We start from the raw sequence: 15020 nt of genomic DNA on the forward strand, positions 1-15020 counted from the left end.
CTGGCAGGATCGACCAGTTATCTCTCCATAGAAGCGGCAGTGGCAGTTGTGGTGTGTATTTGATGTGCGTGTATGTAGATGCACGTGAATGTGTGTGGATGTGTGTGAATGTGTGTAGCTTGTAAGCCCACACACAATGCACACACAATACACAACACATCACAATGCACACACAACACACACGCACAACACACCACAGCTGCCGCCCAGCTATGGCTGTCGAGGATTCAGAAGAGATAAGCGAGAGACAAGCAAAGCGAAAAGGGAGGGAAGAAACACACAACAGTGCAATGACTGCATGCTATGCATCTTCCCTTCTTCTTCCCCTCAGTTTTGTACACTCACTCCTCCTCCTGCACCCAACAAACGAAGCTTCCACAAGCAACACGCACATCGCTGCACGTGCCACTCGGGTCGTTCTGTTTTTCTTTTTGGTTTTGTTCTTGTGGCTATGCACACAACAACAACCCCAGACACACACACACAAAAAGGTGTGTGGATGAAGCAGTGACATTCAATGCAATGACGCAATGTGTGTGCTGTTTTCAGTGAGTGCCAGTGACAACAACCTGCTCTGCCAACAAAACCCGCACCACCATTGTAGTTTGTGCGTGCATGCATGTGCATGTGTGCGTGCAAACAACGCAACGTTGCTCACACAACACACAGCACACAACACAATACACAGCACACACAAGTACAATGGCAGCACGTGCCCATCAGCAGCATGCAGTGCGCATGGCTCTCTTTCGAAACAACACACAACACTGTTTCGCATCAAATGTACTTCATCCACGCATGTGCGCGTGCCCAACATCATCATCGTGCTCACAACACAGTTTGCCTCCACCCATGATAGAGTGTTGCTCAAGGCACCCTCTCAAGAAGAACAATCCACACCGCTCTCACGGCGGGATTGCCTCCTGCATGCGCAAGCTTGGTATCATCAAGGACAGTCGCCACCTGCCAATTTTACGGCAGACGGCGCCCACCCTCTATCAGAGATCACAGCAGAAAAACACACATATGTGCGCCTTGCCGTCACTCCGCCAGCGGCTTGCAACTTGCTTCAATTTCATAGACTTTTGGCTCAACACCAGCAATCCATGCAAAGCTTTGCTTGCTCTCGCTCGCAATACTTCATCGACCCGCATGTCACAGCGGCCTGCGTCTGCCTCCAAAGGCAACCACAGCCACACCCACAACACACAGCTGACAACGTTTTCTTTTTCACTGTGCCACATCCACGTGTGCAGCAAAGCAACTGCCAGCCATTCCCCCACACACAAACACATATTGGCTCATCACCCTTCTCCCAATACACAGCTACCACACAAGGAAAATGCAAGCCCATTCATGCGCACACACGTCATCTACGCGCCAGGCACATCGCTGTGCCCGGGTCTCAATGCACCATGCGTGCAGGCTTGCTTCCTGCGTCTCGCTGCGTCACATCACTGTGAGGAGAGAAGAACAATCAAGAGCCAACAATGCGTGTTCGTGTGAGAGAAATGACCAGCGCTTCACACTGTCACACTCAGAGGAGGCTGAACAATCAGCTCGCCCTCTTTCCGCAAACACAGTCGTTGCTCGCCACAAGCGCTTGTCGTGTGTTGCTTTTGCTTCTGCGTAGTAGAGATGTGATCGCTCATGCGAGTGATCACAAGAACACACACAGAGACACGAGCAATCGCTTGCTCGCCTCCCCACATGTGCCTCATCACACCCTCACATTGCTCGCGCATCATACACACACAAACAACCACACACACAAATACGCGCCCGTGCTGTTCTCATTGCATGTGCTGTGCACGCATGTGTGCTCGTGTAAGCATCGCTCACAACACACAAAAGGTGTCGCTTCGCTTTGCCTGCAATCGCACACACACATCACACACAAATGAAGAGAGAGGTCGCTCAGACCATAGCAGATCCAAGACCCAAGAAGAGACAGAAGTTGTAGCTGCAAGGGCGCAGACGCGGCTTTTCGTGCCCGCAAGCAGTCCTGCTCAGCGACATTCGCCTTGCTCTCTTGCTTGCGCCTCTACTCAGCGGCTCTTTGCCTTTGCCTTCTCTTTTCCTTTTGTGTCTTGCTCATTTGCATCCTTCCTCTCATGAATGCCAATCCATCGAGCGGCAGCTGTTTGAATCGCTGCTTTGCCCGCGTGCACTTTGCCTGCAGGCACCGCAATCTAGATTCAGTGATTCTGCTAGATCTAGATTTGTGACTCGATCTCGCAAGTATGCACAGCTTCACTGCATCAAGATTCTTCACATTGCTCACACCCCAAAATCCCCTGGCCCGTGACCAACCAATGCTTGCATGCAATGCATGCAGCTCTTGCGCTTGGGCCGGTGCACCTGCATGCTGCACAGCTGCACTGGTGCATCGCGACGCAGTGTTCAGACACTACTCGTCACAAGTTCGGGGCTTTTTTCATCACATGATCGCACTTTTTCTGCACCCCCTTTTTGACTTCACCGACCCAGTCTCCCTACTCCGGTGATCAACTGAGCAAGCGAGCAAACGTCATTGCACCATGCTATGCGCTGCAGCAACAGAGACAAGACCATGTGGCTGGCTTACAGGCACACGTGCGCGCGAGCACACCGCGCTGTGCGCACTTCTACTTGCCTGCAGGCACGCATCGCTGAAGCAAGGAGGAGCAAAGCGGAGGAACTGAGGAGTAGAGCAGCGAGGATGGATTCGTTTCCATGTGATTGTACAAGAGACAAGCAAGCAGGCAGAGAACGACGAGGGGCAGCGCAAGGGACGCGTGTGCACGTGTGTGTGTGCATGCGTTTGTGTATAGATGTTGCCTGCAGGCACGGGAACGTGTTTCTGATTAAAGTGGATTGGATGAGTAGCAATCCTCTGCTCACTGCAGACACACTTGCATGCGATTGCACACTGCTGCTGTGTTTGCAAGCACTCACAACTTCTCCTGCTTGCATGAGATTCACTGCACCACGATCCGTTTACTCACTGCAGACACACTTGCATGCGATTGCGCAGTGCTGCTGCGTTGCTCGCAAACATTGGTAGCTTCTCCTACATGGATTGGATTAACTCTACTACATCCCTCTACTCGCTTGCAAACACTCACAACTTATCCTGCTTGCATTTGAATTCACTCCATATCATCCCTCTACTCACTCGCAACCACTCACAACTTCTCCTGCTTGCATTGAATCCACTCCACTACAGTCCCTCTGCTCACTGCAGATACATTTGCATGCGATTGTGCACTGTTGCTGTGTTACTCGCAAGCATTGGTAGCTTCCCCTACTTCCATTGGATTCACTCCACTACATCCCTCTACTCACTCGCAAGCACTCACAACTTCTCCTGCTTGCATTTGAGTCACTCCACCACATCCGTCTACTCGCCGCAGACACCTCGTGCGTACGCTTGCTTGCTCTGTGCGTGTTGCTTGCAAGCACCCACAATGCCTCTTGCTTCTGCCTTGTTCACTTCACAACACTCCTCCACTCACTCGCCACTGCGCCACTGCATCACCCACCATGCCTGCACGCACCTGCAATCGACCCCTCATCAATCCACACCATCACTCACACAACGCTCTGTCACCCCCTCACAACTTCACTCCACTCCACTTCACTCAGCAGCAACGCCTCGCTTCTTGGATTTACTCTCCAACATCACCTGCGCATCCTCTCTCTCGCCTCCAGCAGCGATATGATCAGGTGTGTAAGAAGCTCGCTGCAATCGCCTTCTCCTTTTCCCACTTGACCTTCTCTCTTCGCGCATGCGTGCTACTGCTTGCAATATTTCTGCTTCTGCTTCCTTTGCTCCACCTCCACAACACAACACAACCCAAAACACAACACACACATCCATGCATGTGCCGCTTTGTCCCTTTGCCTCACCCTTCACTCACTTGCGCCTTTCTCTCTTCCCTTTGCCCTTCCACATTCCATGTGTTGCATTGTTGCTTTGCACTTGTTGCCACATGCTTTATTCACCCTTGTCTCTCTTCCATTCACTCACCGCCACACAGCACCTCTGCACACAACATCACACATCCTTCACTTCATTTCACACAACACAGCACCGCACAACATAACCCGCTGTATGCATTCGTGCTTCTCTTCGTCCTTTCCTTCACCACCTTGTCACCACAAGCCTTGTTTGTCTATTTCACCTGCGTTCCAACCCCCCCCCTCTGTCCTGTTTCAATTCTTGCCACTGCTGTTGTTGTTTCCATGCGCTTGCATGCCTTCCCTTGGCCTTGTTCACTACTTTGTGTCGCCACTCCTTCCCTTGAGCCTGCCTCCCCTTCCCTTGCCTTTCCTGCCTCGTTCATATTTCATGCTGCATGTGTTACAGCACATCGTAAACCCATCAAGCCCACACTGCTGCCTTCTTCACCATCAGCCCTGTTCACATCCACCACCACCACCAGTCGCTGCCATCATCGCTCGCTTCATCCTTTCCCCCACCCCCACGTTCGCAGCAGCTGCTGCTGTCCTCACCTGCATGCAACACCCGCTCCACAGCCACACGCCTAGCTCACCACCAATCCAATTTACATCACAACAACACACACTGTGTTTACTGCAGTGCAACCACCAACACCAGCAGCAGCATCACACGATACACACAGCTGCACATGCGTTTTGCATTGTATATTTCCACTTCACTTCAGCAACACAACAGCAAGCATACACGCACACATACACGTGGCAAGAATAAGCGAGAAAGCATCCCCATATCAACTGCAAGCAACACACAACACACACAACAAGCGACAGCTCCATGCTGCGCCGCACTGCTTCACTCCCCCATCTACCGCCATCATCACCTTCAGCCAAAATAACAACAACACCACCACCAGCAGTGTGCATGCTGTGGTAAGAGAGAAGAGAGAGAGAAAGGGAAGGAGGGAGGAAGGCAGAAGGACACAAGGAGAGAGACGTGCACGCTGTCAACAACAACACGACACAACAACACAACACACAACACAATGCAACACAACCCGCTCACGCTTCCCTCCTTCTCCAACGAGGTGCGTGGTCTATGGCAGCACCACGTCTTGCTTGCTTGTCCTGTGTCCATGCTTGCTCGTGTCCTTGCTTGATTGTGCGTGCCTTGCCATGGGTTCCAACAACAGCCTGCACTTCCCCCTGCACAAGCGTCCATGTGTGCATGTGCGTGTGAGGGGATGACAAATAGGGAAGAGGGGAGGGAGCAGAAGAAGAAGAAGAAGCAAGGGAGAGATGGGATGTGCGTGAGCACAGACGATGGTGATGGGCGCACACGACGTGGTTGTGGTGAACACACACACACACACAAGCACAGAGAAGCACAGAGAAGCACAGAGAAGCAGCAACGCACAACAGACACGAACAGGGGGAAACAAGAGCATAAGCAGCGCAACACACACGCACACACACGCACCAAGGGAAGGACATCAGCCAGCCAGCATCATCCAACACCCCTTGCATCCACTGGTCCATCCATGCAGCAGCAGCGGTGACAGCAGAGAGAGGAGAGGAGAGGAGAGAAGGAAGAGAATGCCCTGCCTTGCCTGCCTTGGCTGCCTGTGTGGGGATGTGTGTCTGCACACTCACTCACTGCCTGTCTGCCTGTGTGTGTGTCACCATCAATACACACATGTGTGAGACGGAGGGAAGCAAGCAGCCACATACACACACACACACAGTGTGAATCACAAGCAGACACAGCATGAACGACATGCACACAGTCACAGTCACACGCACATGCAAGTGCAACGCACCGTGAGGTAGGCATCAGATTGCCTGTCAGCGTGCGGGTGTTTGTGTGTGAACACACACACGTGTGTGTGGGTCAATGCAGCGCATCATCCCTTTCTGTCTGTGCGTGAGCCAAATGCATCCACGGCAGCAGGGAGTGCGTGTGAGATCACAACACCCACCACAGCCACGTCCCCCTCTCCCTCTTTCACACATACAAACACACGCACACACACAGCAGTCAAACCAATTGACAGAACTCACCCAAACTCACGGTGCCAGCGTGCCATGGGCTTGTGCAGCACATCTGTCAGTCTCACCGACCGTGGGCAACGTCTTGCATGCCTTTGGCCCTGCACACATCCATGGTGTGGGCGCTGCTGTGCATGTTCTCTGCTTGCACCTGTTCACCATCACACCATCACCCACCACACCCCACACAGTCCATGGAACCAAACGAAACCACCCACAACAGGACCGCCAGTGAGTGCCCGTCACAACGCACACCCTCTCCCTCCACCAACCCTGCGCCAGCCACGCACACGAACAACGCAAGCCACACGCACCTTGATTCGCGTTTCGCCTGCTGCTTGTTGCTTGTTTGTGTGTGTTGGTTGGTCTTGTTGGTTCGTGTTTGGGCGATTGGTGGAAGATGCCACAAATAATCGCCCACTGCTGCGTTTGTGTGGCAACTGCTGTTTGCTTTTTTGTTTTGCTTGGTTGGTTGGTTGGTTGGTTTCAATGAGACAAGAAGAAGAAGGAGAGAAGGGGAACAGCACTGTGTGTGAATGCAACGCAGGTTCACAGGCCTTGCAAGCAGGCTGAGGAGGGAAGAAGAGAAGGGGAGAAGAAAGGGTTGATGGAAAAGAAGAAGACACAAACACACACACACGCACACCCTCTTCTCTCTTCCTCCTCCTCCCCCTCCTCCTTCTCACAGTCACAACAGACAACCAACAGCCACAAAGGGCTGGAAGAGAAAACAAACAAGGCAACAGCCACCCAGCCAGATCGCCATGAAAGCAAGAGGCGAGGCGATGGGGGGGGAAGGAGAACACCGTCCATCAACATGCACACGCACACACATCCGTTGGGAGCCTCACGTCTTCTGTCCTTGCTTCCCTCCTTCCTTTTCTTGGCCTGGGTTGAGTTGTGTTGCTTGAGGTGGCACAGCTCGCAATGGCGTGGCATGCGTGTGGATGTGGGTGTGTCTTGGATGCAGATGGGTTCCTCTGTGTGTGTGAAAAAGGGGTTGGAGGGAAACAGTGGAAGGGGTGGCAGCAGCAGAGAGAAGGAAGAGGAGAAGCAAAGGGGAGGGGTGGATGTGAGCATGCCATGCATGAGTGGACAACAACAACACATGGGGCGGTGGTGATGATGATGTGCTTGGTTGTGTGTGTGTGATGGCACAAGCACACAAAGGTCAACCACAATCACACACACACCCTCACCTCGTCGTCGATCAACGCATCTGCTTGACATATGCGCACACGCGCACGCACACACACACACACACGCAGTCAGACATGGCATTGCAGAGTGAGACGGTACACCACCATGCACACCCATACACAGCAATGCAAAACACAACCACCACAAGCATTACAACGACAACATCTCTCCCGATCTCAATCCCCCAAATGCACGGTCACATGGCCAGATACACAACCGTGGTGGTGATGATGGCCATGATGAACGCCTTCCTCCCACTTCCCTCAACCCCTTCCACCAAACACACACACCATTGCGTGTTCTCACCTCGTGCATCGTGTTGCTGTCGGCGTGGTCGATGGCGACGCACACACACGTACAGGCACAAACGCACACATCGTTGCGTGTGTTCCCAGTTAGATGAACAACGAAGAGAGAGAAATGGGCGACACGACACGACGGCCAGTCAACCCCAGCCAATCCAATCCAGCATCCACCGCCGTGTGTTGCCTGCTGCAGTCATCATCACAATCACACAATCACAATCGCACAGGTGCAAGGAAAAGGAATGAGCCGCTGATATGTGTGTGTCATCGTCATGTGATACCACCACCGCACGATTCACGCGCACGTGCACACGCACCCCATCCCCTAACCGACCTCATCGCCCTCCTATCACTCCCCTTCCCTCTCCCTCCTTTCGCTCTGCACGCTCACGTCGCACCATCACCACCACCATCACCACCATCGCCGTGTTACTTCCTCCTCCACCTGCTTCCCATCACTCGACACAACACAGCCCACCAACCAACCAACCCACCGCCAACGATCATCCTCACCTGTGCTTGATGCAGCCAGCCAGTCAGCCAATGTGCCACAGCGAAACCAGAAAAAGGGAACCGCAATCACATGCCACGGCCACCATCGTCATCGCTGATGGAGCAGAAAGAAGAGATGACAGGGGAAAAGTGGTGGGCACGGGTCGTGTCCTTCCTTGTCTTCATCGGTGCAGCCCCAAACACGGCGCACAGCGCACATGCACGCACGGCCATCATCACAGCAGTCACCAGCAGCAGCAGCGAGCTAGCCTGCCTGCCTGCCTGTGAGGCAAGGAGAAACCAACCAGAGACGAACAACAACGACCGGTGATGGTGAGGACAACAAGGAGGAACACAAGGGACCACGCATGAGAATATGCAGCATGATGTGGGCGGGGTGCATCACCTACACACAAGAACAACGAAGCAAGCACCCAACAAGCAAGCAGGCAAACACGGGAAGCAAGCACAAAATATCACATCCACCACTGCTGCATTACCTGTGTTGGCGGCTGTCTCGAGCACGCCTCAGCAGGTGCACATCGCATGGGGAAGGCTGACGATGACAGAGCGAAGGCGATTGGTTGGGAAAGGCAAGGGAAATTCGGTTGGGGAAACCCGCACACATCCGCCTGCAGCCACGCACACACACACACACACACAATGAGTTGTGGGATTGGTTCATGTGCGACACACGTCAGTGCAACCACCCCACAGCCAATGACTGCTCTGGTGTATTGATACATGCGTTTGTGTGTGTGCGTGCGTGCGTGCGTGTGAATGTGTACTACCACCCCATCCACACACACACACACACACACACACAGCGGCAGCGTCTCACCTTGTGTCTTCTTTTCTCGCGCGGTTGTGTGTGTGCGTGTATCGCCCTGCTCATGTCATGAGGGCTTGGGAAGAGATCGGCCACCGTCCTGTGCAAATCACACACATGTACACATGCGCAAGCACAAACAATCAAAATCAGCAAGAATGACACGACGAAGTGAGCCAGCATGGCAGAAACAAACCACATCCACCTCCTCTGCCACATTCGCATCACCCACATCATCACCTGTGCACGCACATGTCACACCCCACACACAGATACACACCACCACCACCACCACCACCACCACAAGCAGCACATCTGCACATGCGTGTGCGTGCGCCGTGTACATCCACCACAAACCACTCACCACCATCATCATCGTCGTCACGCAAGGCAACAGCACATCGACGCACATCACACCCTGTACGTGTGCGTGTGAAGAAAGAGGTGAGTTGTCACAGAATCGGGCTGTCAACGACATCAACACCCATTGCCAGCGCCAGCAGACCCAACAACGACATCCAACCAGCAATTCACAATCACACACATATACATGCTGTTGTTCACACCCAACACATCACACACCACCCACATCACCACCACAACCATTCATCTCACCTCCACGTCCATGGCCGCTGCCGCTGCTGTTGGGGACCAATGACGGCGACGACGAGGAGGAGATGGACAAGATACAGAGGGCCCGTTCATCCAAATGCAGCCACACATCAGCTGTTGTTGCTGCTGGTGAAAACGGTGAAAACAAACGGCCCCTTGCCACGCCGTGTCCTTTGCTTGCTCGCTCGGCTGCTTGGCTGGTCGGTTGGATGGAAGCGAGATGCATGACCCTGTGTTCAAATCAATCGAAAAGGGGGAGAAGAAGAAGAGACACATGAGATGAGTGGACAGAACAGACAAGGAAAGAGGGAAGCGAAGAAAAGAACACAGCGTGTCAACCAACACACACACACACACTCACCTCCATCACTCGTCATCGTCATCGTCGTTGGTTCCACCGCTTCATGCGCCTCCTCAACGCTGTGAAACGTGTGTGTGCGCTGTGAATCGTGTGTGACAGACACAAGAAGAGGAGAATGTGGGTGGTGAGGTCGACAGCGAAGCATCATCAGCCACACGCCAGCCCCATCCAACCATCCGCATTAACACACAACCACATGCACGCACACATGTTGTCCCCATACACCACCACCAGCATGCACACACACGCACATTGCTCACCTCTTCGTCAGAGCGACTGACATGTGCAATGTCTGCCTCACGCCAGATTGGAGCTGGTGTCGGCCGGCGTGTGATGGCGGCTGTGCAGTCGATGGCGATGATGGTGATGATGGTGACAGCGGAGCTGAGGTGGAAGAGAGATAAATGGGGGAAGGTTGATGATGATGATGGGGTCGTTCATGGCGGCTACTTCCCCCTCCTCTGATGTGGCCCTGGTGCGCATGCAACCAACACACAACGACAAGACACAACGACAACATCATCACACACAACACACAGGTATGGCATGTGAGCACAGCAGGCGTGTTCACCTTCCTGCTCCCTCCTCTGCTTTCCTCCTCCTCGCCCCACGAGACACACACACACACACACACACACACACACACACACACACAGACACACAGACAGACACACACACCTGCCATGAACTGCTCGCTGTGGTTCGATGTGCCCAACATGACCATGGACGTGTGTGTCCACAGCTGCTCCTTCCAACCCATCATGTGCGTGCACCGCCAACCATCCTCCAACGATCCTCAAGCAGTCCCCCCCCTGCATACCGACACACATACACACACACATGGCATGTGAGCTGCACAGCTACACTGGTGCACGAAGCACAGCAACAGTAACACCAAACACCCACAGCAACAACAGCAACGCCACGCACCATGTGCCAACCAATGCATCCATGATGGGCTCACCTTGCTCACGCATGTGGGAACACTGCATGAACACAGCAGCGGCAGCCGAATCGGGGAAGTTGCAGCAGCAGCAGTCGGCATGCGAGCCCGCTTCCATCAACATCCTGATGTGTGCTGGTACCTCACCACCTGTGCTTATGTGCATGTGTGTGGTTGCAGGGAACGTGGATGGGGACACAACACAACAAGCACAGAGCAAGCCATCACGTCAGCATAGCAGAACGAGTGATTGACATCACACGCACCACGTGTGTGTGTGTGTGTGTGTGCGTGTGTGTGTGTGATCATCATCCCCCATCAACCCTCTTCCCTTGTTCACTTCACCACATCCCATCACACAACCAACCAGCCAACCACTCATCACCACCCACATACCATGTGTGAGGCGAGTGCAGCTGGTACGCGTGACAAGTATCCTCGACATTTCCCTCATCCTGCTTGTGCGTGTGCATCACCTGTAAATGTGGTTGTGTGCGAGCACCAGCATGGTGAGTGAGTGAGTGGGAGGGAAGAGAAAGCATTGATGTGTGCGCAGTCACACTGCTGCTGCTACTGGTGATGCTTTGCGTGCATGTGTGTGTGAAGAAGAAAGAGTAGAGGGAGAAAACAGAAAACAAAAGGGAAGGAACAAGATGCTGCACCCCATCCACCCATCCATCCATCCCTCTTCCTCACACCACCACCACCACCGTCCTCTGTCACCAGCCAGCCACACCACACCACACCACACTCACCCAGCATCCCCCATCCCATCCATCCATCCATCCATCCAACACACATCTCCTCTCCTTTCCCTCTCTTCTCGCCCTCACCACTGCTGCTGCTGCCAACCGAAAATGCAACTTGTGCTGTCGCCACCTGTTCCCAGCTGCAAACAGCCAGCTTCCGCCAGCAGCAGCGGGCGATGGGTTGGTTGGTTGGGGGATGTGTTCAGCAGCAAGTGATGGTGGTGGTGGTGCATTCTCTGCTGCTGCTGCATCGGCGGTGGTGGGTGTGCTGGCTGCTGTTGTTGTTGGTGTGATGGCCATCAGGGAGGGCGAGAAAGAGCGGGAAAGACGAGCAGTGACTGCAAGGTGGAGAATGTGCAGGTGTGCCGGCAGTTGTGCGAGAACGAAGAGAGAGACAGCACATCAAGCAAAGCAAAACATGCAGCCGCACGACACACATGCACACATTGATGTGGGACAACAAGGGGAGACAGGAGCAGCAGAGACAGCGACCACAAAACACGCACACTGGTGTTGTGCGCAGCATACACACGCATGCATGTGCAGTGACGCACTCACGTTGCTCATCGCTTGCTTGTTTGTGGTGTGAGTTGCTGCTGCTGCTTCCGCAATCGCACAAGCGTGGCTGGATGGTCATCACATGGCAGCGCCCGTCTGTTCATCCCACCAGAGCAGTGGTGGTTGGTGGAGGGGGAGGACAGCTGCCGGCTCAAGGGCCCTCTGTGGGGCTGCAGCAACAGCAGAAGGAAGGAGAAACAAGTGTGGAAGGTGGTGTTGGTGTTGAGGGTGGGAAGGGAAGAATGTGAGCAAACTCACACGAGAAAATGAGGAGGTGGCGATGATGGCGTGTGGGAGGGTGGAGAAGAGAACATGCACGTCGACACACCCACTGACACACACACACACACACACACACACACACACACACACACACACACACCTGTCTGGGTGATGCAGTGGTGCGATCACCATTCATCCGTCAGCACGCAGTCATTTGTTGGTTGGTTGGTTGGGGTGGGAGTTGCCCACTGCCTCACGCATCAGCCAGCACCTGCTGCTGCTGCTGATGATGATGATGATGATGATGATGATGATGGAATACATTCATCTGCACGCACCACAAACAAACAAGCAAGCAACAACAACAGCAGCAGCATGTCACAGGGAGGAGAAGAAAGAAGGAGGAGAAGGAGGATGAGCAGAAACGCAACCCCGTGCACACACACACACACACACACACACACATTGGCTGCGATGTTGGTTGATGTCATTTCCCCCTCTTTCTCATGTGTGTGCTGCTCACTGGTGAAGAGGCTGCATGATCCATTCTCAAGGTGGCCGCTGCATGACGGTGGCTGATGGCAGTTGTTCTGGCACCACACAACGGTGAGCGAGTGTGCGTGTGTGTGCGTGTGTGCATTTGTGAGTGCCATACGCAGTGGTGTGTGTTGGTATGTGATCCAACCACCCGTGCATGAATGGATGGATGGTGGTCTACCTGTGTGTGTGTGTGCACGATGACAGCGTACGCTGTGTTGTTGTTGTTGATGGTGGTGGTTGTTGTTGCTGTGCGCAGTGTGCAAGGAGAAGAAGGGGAAGAGGAGCACGGAGTGGGAGGAAAAAGTCTCACCTGTCGATGGATGGGTCGTTCATGTGGTCGTTGGTTGGTTGGTTGGTTGGCTGTGCGTGGTTCATCACAGGAGAAGGAAATGCACAACGGTGGAAGGAAGGAAGGATGGATGGATGGGAGAAAGGGGAGAGACGGTGCGCACACCCTCCCTGCACATGTGTGTGTGTGCGTGTGTGTGTGAATGCGTCAGCGAGAAGGACGACGAAGGGAAGGAAGAAAGGAAGGAAGGAAGGAAGGAAGGAACGTGGCACGCACAACCACCAATGTGTGTGTGTGTGTGCACGAACCAATGACACATTCCCTCACCCCACCTCACCCCACCTCACCTCATCTCACCTGCCTGTCAGCAGCGACGACGACGACCATGATTACCATCACCATTCCCACCACCACCACCACACACACACACCAGCTGCTGCGCAGAAGAAGAAGAATGAAGCAACGGCGAGTGGATTGGTTGGTTGGTTGGTTGGAAAGCAGAATCGGTTGTTTGCTCGTTTCTGCTTGCTGCTCCTGGTTTTTTGGTGTGTGTGCGATTTTTCTCTTCCTCTTCTTGCTTGCTGGCTCTGCCTTGATAAATGGCTTGTCTTCCTCCACCTTCGGCAACGTTCATACCAACGGGATCACGCCCGCTCTCGTCCGATCGCGGAAGCTAAGCCCGTTTGGGCCCGTTCAGTACTGCCGTGGGTGACCAGGCGGGAATCACGGGTGATGTTGCTCTCTTCCTTTTTTTTTCTTCTGTGTGGTGGTGTGGCTGCTGCTGCGCTGGTTGCTGCTGTGCTGCTGTCTCCTCTTTCTCGTGTCTTAGCTTGGCTTGGTTCGGGTTACTTCTTCTCTTCTTTGTTTGCTTGCTGAGCTGAGTTGCTTCGACTTGGGGGTGACGAGGTGGTGGCGTGTGTTGGCTCATCTCCTCTTTCTCTTGTTGCTTGACTGCAGCGTGGCTTTGCTCCACACACACACACACACACACACTGCCTGGCTGACATCGTGTCATCTCAACGCGTTTACTTCCATGTACTGACGCAGAGGAACCACAAACAGGTGGGCTGAACTATTGAACTAGTGACAAAGCTGATCTAAGCTGATCTTGGTCACGCTGTTAGACATCCTCCTCCTCCTCCTCCTCCTCCTCCTCCTCCTCCTCCTCCTCTCCTCATCCTCCTCCTCCTCCTCCTCCTCCTCATCCTCATCGTCGCACGCAAACACATCACATGGGTGCATTATCCTTTGCCGCCTTTCGTCGGTGGGCGGGGGTGTTGCACCATACAGACTCCTGCATCACATCGTGTGGCGTCTCATTGGGCGTGTCGTACGCCAGCCCTTCCACTTGCATCTTTCCCCTGCGAGCATTTGCGTGTGTGTGTGCGCATGAAGGTGTTGGTGATGGCAGCGAGATGCTGTGAGGTGACCGCGCTGATTCGCACCTCTGCGCACGATCCCCTGCACACACACACACACACACACACACACACACACACACACACACTACACACACACACACACACACACACACACACATATATATATATATATATATATCAACTCACTTGAGGTACCACGCGTTGTCGCCACTGAACAGGTTGATCCTGGCAGACTCCAGCGCTGACAGCAGCAAATAGCACACGAGTTGGCAGATGACGAGAGTGGTTGAATGGACACGAGAACAAGAGAGCAACGCACGCACCACAAACCTCGCCACACTCACTCCAGAACTCCCTGTCCCAATGACTCACTCCCTCACCTGTGTGCACTTGGGTGGAGAGGGACTTGAAGAACTCCTCAAACACAAACACAACGCGTCTCTGCATCATCTCCACCACCTCATCTCGGATCGACCGCAGGATCCTCGGGAGCTGAACACAGATGTGTGTGTGTGTGTGTGTGTGTGTGTGTGTGTGTGTGTGTGTG

General features: G+C 53.7%; 2 protein-coding genes and 2 non-coding genes across 4 annotated transcripts in view; 1 reads left to right on the forward strand and 3 right to left on the reverse strand.

The window, feature by feature from the left end:
* PTSG_20022 lies at positions 1 to 787 on the reverse strand (the record flags this gene model as incomplete). Its single annotated transcript, XR_001137159.1, has 1 exon — positions 1 to 787. It is a non-coding gene; the product is annotated as an 18S ribosomal RNA (ribosomal RNA).
* Positions 788 to 8043: 7256 nt separating this feature from the next.
* PTSG_07268 (uncharacterized protein) lies at positions 8044 to 10835 on the reverse strand (the record flags this gene model as incomplete). Its single annotated transcript, XM_004990710.1, has 7 exons — positions 8044 to 8270; positions 8489 to 8544; positions 9433 to 9552; positions 9791 to 9842; positions 10051 to 10174; positions 10465 to 10574; positions 10755 to 10835. The coding sequence occupies 7 exons, from the start codon at positions 10833 to 10835 to the stop codon at positions 8076 to 8078; spliced, it is 738 nt and encodes a 245-aa protein (XP_004990767.1). The 3' UTR covers positions 8044 to 8075.
* Positions 10836 to 13717: 2882 nt separating this feature from the next.
* PTSG_20023 lies at positions 13718 to 13831 on the forward strand. The gene has a single exon (XR_001137160.1). It is a non-coding gene; the product is annotated as a 5S ribosomal RNA (ribosomal RNA).
* A 419-nt stretch (positions 13832 to 14250) lies between these two features.
* The window catches only part of PTSG_07269 (uncharacterized protein), a gene marked incomplete at its 5' end in the record, with an annotated part of 6898 nt that continues 6128 nt past the window's right edge, over positions 14251 to 15020 (reverse strand). Inside the window, 3 exons of the mRNA XM_004990711.1 lie at positions 14251 to 14452; positions 14660 to 14714; positions 14854 to 14965. Of these exons, the coding sequence (XP_004990768.1) occupies positions 14320 to 14452; positions 14660 to 14714; positions 14854 to 14965 (300 nt within the window). The 3' untranslated portion in view covers positions 14251 to 14319. The remainder of the gene's footprint in view (positions 14453 to 14659; positions 14715 to 14853; positions 14966 to 15020) is intronic.

Source organism: Salpingoeca rosetta, assembly GCF_000188695.1.
Source record: "Salpingoeca rosetta unplaced genomic scaffold supercont1.22, whole genome shotgun sequence".
NCBI lineage: Eukaryota > Choanoflagellata > Craspedida > Salpingoecidae > Salpingoeca > Salpingoeca rosetta.